Source organism: Hibiscus syriacus, unplaced genomic scaffold, assembly GCF_006381635.1.
Source record: "Hibiscus syriacus cultivar Baekdansim isolate YM2019G1 unplaced genomic scaffold, ASM638163v2 tig00110597_pilon, whole genome shotgun sequence".
Lineage (NCBI taxonomy): Eukaryota > Viridiplantae > Streptophyta > Magnoliopsida > Malvales > Malvaceae > Hibiscus > Hibiscus syriacus.
The window spans coordinates 7,065,704-7,075,387 of record NW_024062795.1 but is presented as its reverse complement, the minus strand read 5'-3'; the positions used below and the strand labels follow the sequence as shown (position 1 = coordinate 7,075,387).

The 9,684-nt window shown below is 27.8% G+C and overlaps 1 protein-coding gene and 1 pseudogene across 1 annotated transcript; both read left to right on the top strand.

The window, feature by feature from the left end:
* Nucleotides 1-2,177: 2,177 nt before the first annotated feature.
* LOC120134306 (probable WRKY transcription factor 75) lies at nucleotides 2,178-3,996 on the top strand. The gene is made up of 2 exons (XM_039150749.1): nucleotides 2,178-2,521; nucleotides 3,732-3,996. The coding sequence occupies exons 1-2, from the start codon at nucleotides 2,178-2,180 to the stop codon at nucleotides 3,910-3,912; spliced, it is 525 nt and encodes a 174-aa protein (XP_039006680.1). The 3' UTR covers nucleotides 3,913-3,996.
* Nucleotides 3,997-8,193: 4,197 nt separating this feature from the next.
* On the top strand, nucleotides 8,194-9,057 carry LOC120134305 (annotated as a pseudogene).
* The last annotated feature ends 627 nt before the right edge of the window (nucleotides 9,058-9,684 follow it).

Genomic DNA, 9,684 nt, shown 5'->3' with positions numbered 1-9,684 from the left:
AATCAATTATTAATTTTTATTTTAAAAAATTAATTAAAATTAAATGTTGAAAGCTATTTTTTTAAGAAAAATAAGAACTAGAATAATCGTTTAGACGTATATTTAAGGTAAACTTTGACACTATATCTTTTTAATATCATAAATATATTATTTTTCATATTTTTACTTTTATCTTTTTTACTAAAATAATCTCAATTATAATATTTTTATTGGAATAAAAAATAATAATTTTCCAAGTTTAATGAAGTAAGTAATATTCAAGCTCATTAGTACAATTCCACAAAAGTCTCAATCCCTTCATTCTCTCTCTTGGAAAAATTGATTGAAAATGGGTCGAATCATTTATTGTCACGTCGAATTTTCTTCGCCCCTACACACACACACGATATATATATATTTTACAAAAAAATTAGGTTTGGAATAATTTTTCCAGTCGTTAAGGCATACCTAAAATTTAATTTATATTTATATAAAAATTTACAGATTGTCCACCAAGAGTAATGGTGGCAGGATTTGAACTTGACCTTACAAGCTCAAATTATGAATCTCAACCACTTGTGTCATTACTCATTTTCACACACGATACATATTAACATGAAGTATTAACCATGTGAATATAAATATGATAAATTTTATATAATTAGGAAATGTGTTTTGAGACGGTGATTGTTGAATCATATTATTAATCAGTCGTGGATTTTCTTTTTTAATTATTGAATAATAATTTAAAATAGAGCATACATATATACCTAAAACGTAACGTGTTTTTGTTATTTACACGTAGTAGACATGTAAAATATTAATTTTATTATAGTTAAAATGTCATATGTTCTTACAATATGACTCGTCCTCGTCTCTATGTTTTGTGTTTTTACTTTACTTCCCCTTTGGGATTTATAGTAAAAAAGCATAGGACATGCAATAGTTGCAGCACCTGTGAAACGTCTCTACATCCATTGAATTCAATCAATTCATTACTCGATTTAGTAGTTAAAAAGAATATTGTTTTCTTTATATGTTTTATATTCGAACAATTTTCTTTATATTGTTTTCTTTGTTCTGGTGGTTTGTGTTGGTTGTAGTATTAGCTTAATTTGGTCATGGAACTGATTTTTCTAGATTTGTCTTTGCTCGTTTTTGTTGCATCAGTAGGCCTGGTTTTCGTTGATGGTTTGGTAGTCTATTTTGTCATCTTATGTAGCGTTCTTTTCCTCCAATTAAATTAGGGAGGTTTTTAACAAGGCTCATAAGTTGATTCGTATCTTATTAATAATATTTTTCCTTCCTATCAAAAAAAAATTCTAAACAAATAATAAATTATACTCATCTTAAACTATTCAAAAGAAAAACTTTTTAATATTCATTGAATCGATTCCTAGAAAAATGAAGAAACAATAATTAAGATATCAAAATAATACATTTCTTTCATTATGATTATTTAATTTATTAATTGATTAATTTAAAATAAAAATTATAAAATTTTATTATAGAATACTTTTCACGACCAAATTTACTTTCATCATACTATTAAAATTAATTATTCAAACCTTAAAAAATGATCGGATAGATTAGACGTTTAAAATAAATGGAACGCATATGCTGACCGGTAATGTTTGACTGTAAATATTGTTTTTCTCTGTAATAAGTGGAACATTACCATTAACAATAAACAATATTCTCATGCAAAACTAGTCATCCTTTACGAAATCGAATCCCAGTCAAAACCAAGGAAGATATATATATATAGAAATCATAAAAAATAAATCTCGATATGCCTACATTATGTAAAAAAAACTATATACTAATTAGTGGGGTAGAACATTATTTTTAAAAATATTACTAAATATTTAAATAATGATATATTAAATGAAATAAATCAGATTAATTTTTTTATATAAATATATATATAATAATTAATTTGAATTAATGAATGGATGAATCAAATTAAAAAAAATATTGAGTAACAAATATATATATATATATATATATATACGTGCCCTTTACGATACCAGCCATAGGATAAGGAAGATGACTGCCATATAGCTAGCCATCGGGCCGCCTTCCTATTTTAAACTCTCTCTTACGACCATTTTTTCACACTTAATAAATTCCCTCTTCTTCTTTAAATATACTTTCCTTTTCTCTTTCGTTTCTTCGTCGATCCGTGCCCATATAACATGGAATATTTTCATGGATTTTTCACTGGCTCATCGACATTAGCGCCGGCGACGGCCGGTTACGGTGGATTTCATGGCGGAAAAGGTAATGGGTTAATGGGATTAATGGAAGTTCCTGAAAGCTTGAACGTGCATGCCGGTGTTATTTCTCAGAACAAAAGCTTCGTTGATGAGATCAGCAACTTGGTGAGGACTGAAACGAAATTGGAGAAGAAGAAGGGAGATAAAAAGATCAGAAAGCCTAGACATGCTTTTCAGACAAGAAGCCAGGTTGATATACTTGATGATGGCTATAGATGGAGAAAATATGGCCAGAAAGCTGTCAAGAACAACAAATTTCCAAGGTACACATACAAGTTTATTCTTTATGATCCTACTAAATTATTATTTTTCACTCACTAAATTTATTTTATATTTATATGGATGTATATATATTTTTTGAATTAATCATTGGTATTCAATCTATTGATCAATTAATCTAGATCATATTTTAAAAAGACTCATCAGACCAACTGATTGTCGGTTTTATATGGATGTATATTCAAATACATTAATAGTATATAATTTTATAAACTATCACTAAGGGAACTCCTTTAGCGGGATAGTTATGTTATATAACCTAATAATTTAAGACTAACAAAATACGAAAATTAGTGCAACAAAAAATGTTACAAAAAAACATTACATTTTAGGTTGGAGGCAATCTAAAATGTTACATTCGGTGAAACTTATAATGTTACGAAGAATGTATTTTAGGTTGTATCAAACTTAAAATATTATTTTTTTATAATATTTTCGATCACGATCATTTTCACCATTTTTAGCCTTAAAGTAAGCTATCTTTTTTTAGACTTTCGCCATTGAATGACTGGTAAAAAAAAAAAGAATGTTGATTTCTCTTGAATATTGAGATTCAAACAAATACATATGTAGAATATATGTGTGATCAATAAATTAAAAAATTATGTATAAATATTACTTTATAATTACATACTATTAGAAAAAATAATCTATCACTAAATCAAATTTTAATCTATCGTTATAAATGATCTCATTTATAATATTTTATATCGAATTTATTGATAGTATATATTACATCAAATATGAACTCTTACTATATGTTTATATCTCATGTTTGATACATTTTTTTTTTATCAAATTTAATCATTTTTGAGGATTTTGTATGGTTTCAAAATAATTATAAAATTTTGAAGTATAAAATACGTTAGAGGTCACTAAAATATGTTTAAATGATGATATTGATCATTAAACTTTTAAAAACTAAAAACATCATTAAATTTATCAATTTATTTATAATAAATTGTAAGATTTTAATAATTTATTAACTATTTTATAATATTTTGATAAATTTTAATAAATTTTTAATAACCATTTAAAATTTTTAATAGATGTTTATAAATCATAAAAATTCAGTAATAATATAGTTTGGTAATCTCTGTGTACTTTACTCATTCTTGAAACTAGTAAGCTTCATGGAGTAAGCATCATTATTAATTTAATTAATTTTTTATTAACTATTTTAACTTTTTACAGAAGTTATTATCGATGTACATATCAAGGATGCAATGTGAAAAAACAAGTTCAAAGGTTAACCGAAGATGAAGGCATAGTGGTGACAACTTACGAAGGCATGCACTCCCATCCCATCCAAAAATCTAATGACAACTTTGAGCATATCTTAAGCCAGATGCAAATCTACACCACTTCCTTTTAAATCAAAACATTTTTATAATTAAATATGTAAAAAAAATGAGAAATTTGTGTCTTTTAGATCATTTCTCATGTGCGAAATGGGGAGAAGAATAAGAATTGGTTATGTTTATTATCTCAAAATCAGAAATAGATGTTTTTTTTAATGAAATTTGAGTTTGGATTGGCTTAAGTTAGATTGTTTTTCTTAAAATTATTTGGGTTAGACTTAAGTTTGGAGAGAATCTGTTTTCGGACGAAGCCATTTGTTAAGTACAAGGGTTTGTGGCCCACAAAATTTTGATAGAATTGCATTTTAGATCCTCGTTAATTTAAAAATATTTTTTTGTCAAAGTAAGTATTTAAAGTTATTACCTTTTTTTTATCTAGATACATATAAAGTATTTCTCTGTCAAAGTATAAATATATAAAATAGACCATCCTTTTCATATAGATACTAAAAGTATTTTTTAATCAGTATCACATGTTAACTTTTAAAAGCCTCGATGAAAAATATGATATATTTTAAGTATCTACTTTGATTAAAAAAAACTTTAGGTACCTAGATGAAAAAGTGATGACTCTTATTCGACCAAAAAAATAATTTAAATACCTAGATAAAAAATATATAAAATTAATGTACAAAGTACTAGAATTATAATATTCAACTAAAATACATTGTAATTTTATGTTGCTAAAATTAACATAGGTAAAAATAATCAAGTTATGTGTTACATTTATTGAATGATAAATTTTTTACGTAGAGGTTGAAATTTTGATTTTAAAATAACAACGAAAGGAAATATAAAATATATTTTTGACGGAGAAACTATTAAACACTTAAAACAAAATATATATTTTAAATATTAATTTTTCAGTTATTTTTTTTCAAAACTTATTATCAGTCTGATCAATGAACACTTCTAATATGAATATATATTGTATAAAAACATGTAGGCGTATATTGATGAGTGGATGAAATTACTTGTTAGGTATTTAAAAAATATTTATGAAAAATAATATATTTTTAAAATTGTTTGTAGAAATAATATGCAAAGCTGACACATGAATGTTACCTACACCAATAATACATATTCGATACACGTTTTTGAAAAACACTGCATAGAAACTTCGCTTTTCATTTCAATATTGCCACGTAGATTTATTGGTTGAGATTTGTCTTGGTTTTTTCTTCTTGTGTCATGGGTTTAATTCTTCTATGAGTAGTTATAATTAGAGTGTAAATTTATAAAGTTATATTAATAACTAAAGAATGCAAAATTATAAAATTTCATAAAGTTTAGAATAAAAAATATAAATAAAATATTTAAATTATATAGGTTTTGAAAAATTTTAAACAGTAAATATTAATTTTATAAAAATAGCTTTATTTATTTTTTCACAAAATTGATAATTGTAATAATAATAGGATTAATTTGAATTATTCTTTAAAACAAGAGGACCTAAAAGATACTTTCACCCTATTACACTAGCTTTTCGCACCTTATATATCAAAATTTTTTGACTAAATTTATGAATTAATCTTTGATACATTAAATAAAACGAAGCATAATGAATTAGATGATAAAATCATCATAAAGTTTTAATTTTTTTGACTAATAAAACTTATAAATTAAATTTACGTCAATATCTTATCTCAATTATTAGTTGATGAATCGAGATGAGTTATTATATCTTTTAAACAAGATTTGAAATTTGAATTATAATATTATGAATAAAATAAATTGAATTAAAAAAACAATTCTATAATATTTAATTTAATTGATCAACAATTAAATATTCATAAGTATATAAAACAAATAATTTATTAATAGTACATAAAACTATATATGATTAATGTATGAAATACTCACCCAAAATTTATATTATAAAAGTGAATCATTAGCTAATGTATTTTTAAACTTTCTTGATAATAAATTATAATTGTCTTTTTAAATTTATATATATTAAACGTTTTTTTACAGTTTTATTATTAATTTGATTTTATACTTCTAAAATTTTATATTTTTATTATAACATCTTGAACTCATATTAATAATATAAAACTTTACATGTGTTTCTTATTATTAACATATAGATTTATTATGTAATAACGAAATGATTATAAAATTTATTAAGTGGTCCTAGTGGTTAAGAGAACTATTATTCTCCCTAAAAGTTTTATTGCGTTTAAAAGGAGTGTATTGTCCATGATTAATAAAAATTATGAACATATTATACTTAGAGATGTAAAAGAACAGAGCGTTCAGTGAATGGTACATGAATTGTTCGTATAATGTCTTTTATGTTCGTTTGTTAATGTGAATAAATGAGTATGAACAAAAAATTTTATGTTCGTTTAATAAATGAACGAACACGAACAAAGGTATGTTTGATTCGTTTATGTTCACGAATAACCTCGTTTATCAGCTCGTTCATTTATGTTCATGAACAAGCTCTTTTACCTAATTCTAATTTTCCTTTTATTTTTTAAAATTTTACATATTGGTGAAGATATGAACTAAATTAAACACATAGTAAAAGTTAAAATTTAAACCGTAAATTTTAATGAATTTGATCACCAGTGACAATTTTAACATTTTTCTTTAGCTTGTAAATGAAATGATAAAACTAAAAATTGAACATATAAACGAATAAATGAACGCTAAACGAACATGTTCATGAACATATAAACGAATATGTTTGTGAATAATAAATAAGTGAGCATGAATATCTTTTAAAATAAACAAACTAACACGAACATAATATTAAAACTTAAACGATTACAAATCAAACAAGAACACTTTTAAAAATAAACAAACAAATATGAATATAATTTTATTCATTCAAACTCGATTCATTTACTCTCCTAATAATACTTTGTAATCAGTCAAAACTAATAAAAATAATTATTTTAAGATAAGAAGAATAAAGGAGCAAGAAGACTCATTTGTTATTCCTTCTACTTTTCCATTTTCAATTCACTTGAAAAGTCGAAAGGGTTGACTAAAAACACTGTACCCACTGTCCCTTTTTCTCTGCCAACTCCCCCACTCCACTCGTTTTTCTTCTACTTCTCTTATTTATTCACTCAACCCCTCCAAGCCTAGAAATGGAAGTGAAAGGGAGTTAAAAAGAAAGATCCACCCCTTTGCCATTTTCATTCATCCCTCTCTTCTACTCCCATTTCAATCATACCACTATTATTTCATGTTGAAATACAAATTTGGAAAGTTCAAATTAGCTGCTGCCACCAAACTTTCAATGGAATGTTTGAAAAAAACAAACAAAATAATTCCACCGAAATTTGGTTGGAAAATTAGAGCAATTGGCAGCAAGATTTTGATGACTTTTGAAATGGTAAAATCTCAATTTTAGTCATTGTAATTTAGGATATTTACAAACTAGTCATTAAGCTTCAACTATAAATACCCTAGCTCATTTAGCTTCAAAATATCCCAAAACATTCTAACTTTATTCCAACACTAGAGAGTTTCTTGAGAGTTGTTTTCTCCATTTTATCAAGAGAGAATAATCATTGTTTTCTACTTGGTCGATCGAGAGAAGTTGTAATTCCTATTTTCTAATAGTGAAATTCTTCTACCGTTACCCGTGGTTTTTATCTTATATTATTTAGGGGTTTCCCACGTAAAATTTGTGTCTCTTTTATCTTTAATTTTTATTTTCTCAAATTATCAGTTGCTATTTTACTCTATCCGATAGCCGTCTTCCGCAACATTTCAACCTCTTTCTTTCTCTTGGATTATATCTTTCAGATTTGGGTCAAATTCTTTCGAATATTTTTATTATATATTAATAAAATTTTAACTCGAGATGTTAGTTTTTTACAAGATTTAGCAGTGCACAACTTTCGTCTCATCTGCTGGAGTTCTGGGATTTTCTCAGGTACCCTTTTAGTTTTACTTAGCTTTCTTTGTTTCGGTTTTCATTATGTATTGGATCAGTATGTGTTGTCAGGTTATCTTTCTCCATTTGCAGTTGATATGATTTATGCTTCATGAAAATGTTAGGGTTCTTTTAGCTTCTCTACACGTTTTGTAACGAATAATGATAATTATTTCACGGGTTAAACGAAGAAGAAAAGCTGATGAACGCCATATGGAGTCTACTTTTGCTTTTCCAGTCAACGAAAGTGGTCGTGGCAACTTGTGCTCAAACTTCAAGGATAAAGAAAATGAAACATCCTATTTAAAAAAACTAAATCCTTCATGATTTGATTCTGATTCTGTTTATTTTATTTTATGAAGAATTATTTGAGCTGTTCAAAGGCCAGAAGCTGCCATTGATGAAACCTTCATCATTAGTTTCGTTCAAAAGGGGTTCGGCCACCAGGCGGCGGAAACCAAGTACCTTCGTGCTTGGTCGACGGTTGCACGTCGGACCTCAGAAAATGCAGGGACTCTCATCGACGCCATAAAGTATGTGAAGTCCACTCCAAAACCCCAAAAGTTACAATAAAGGGTCAAGAGCAACGATTTTGCCAGCAATGTAGCAGGTGAAAATTACAATAGCTTGTTGGTTGCATATAATTTCATTTGATAATCTGGTGAAATGCATTGTGTCAGGTTTCATTCTTTGGCGGAGTTCGATGCAGGAAAACGAAGCTGCAGGAAACGGCTCGACGGACATAACCGACGACGGAGAAAACCCCAACCCGATTCTCTGTCCGTAGACTCCGTTGCGGGTTTTAGACATATTCAGTTCGGTAGCCCCCAAGTGTTCGCCACAATCGCCGCAGCTTCTTCTTGGTTGGGGACCGTCAAAGTGGAAACCGATATAAGCTCGGACTCGGAGTTGAACTTCGGCAACCGAAATGGTTTCTTCCGTGCAGCTTCTATTTGCCAACCTCTGCTCGAAACAAATCCTTCATCAGGCGACGGTGTCAGCAGCCGGAAAATATTATCGATTGTGTCGAATCAAGCTATCGACTCCGATCGTGCTCGCTCTCTTCTGTCATCGCAGCCAGCAAGGACTTGGGAGATCGGTTTAGGCCCCATGCCCCATGGTGCAATCTGGCTCGGATTCATCCTTGATTCCAGGCATGCAATATTCTAGTGTAGCAATGGGGGGTAAACAACTGGGAACTATAGTATCCACTGATGACAGTCGTAACACCAACCTCCATGAAAATAGCATCTCATGGGTTTAATATTCGCCATTTCCATGTAAATACCTTCGAATCGAATCAGGTTTTATGTTTGAATCTTGAGACGATTAATTGTTCCATGTCATTATATCCTAATCCTATTACTTGAATTTAATTCAAATATCGAATATGAATATTTCGAAAGAAATAAATAGACCGGATTGATCCTATCCAATGTATTTTAGACTGAGTGAACCAAAGTTTAAGATCATCCAATGTATTTTCCATTGAAGGCATATGAGATTATTTGTGGAATCAAATTATATTATCAAACAACAGAACATGACAAACATAACGAGACGCGCAAAACGAAAAGGACGAGACCTGTCGGGGATTCAGACAATTGCTGATGTCGTGGTATATTCGTTAACAACAGTATCGACTGTGATTTATATAATCAATCCTATCTCAAGATGCTACAAATGGCTCACGGTTTTTATTCCCTGCAAAATGTAAAAACCCTGTGCATGAAGTTTTTTTTAAAAAAAAAAAAAATTCGAGCGGGTATCGTGAATTAATTAGATGTCAATTTGGTTTAAAAATGATTAAGATATTTTTTTTAATAATAAATTAATATTATTATAATAATGATTTTATATTTTCATACTTCTATGCACTTTTTATAATTAA

Excerpts from the sequence above, each read along its gene's own strand:
- LOC120134306 (XM_039150749.1), top strand. The coding sequence starts at position 2,178 with ATGGAATATTTTCATGGATTTTTCACTGGCTCATCGACATTAGCGCCG. Across the intron at positions 2,522-3,731 it reads AAGAACAACAAATTTCCAAG|AAGTTATTATCGATGTACAT; the intron begins GTACACATACAA and ends AACTTTTTACAG.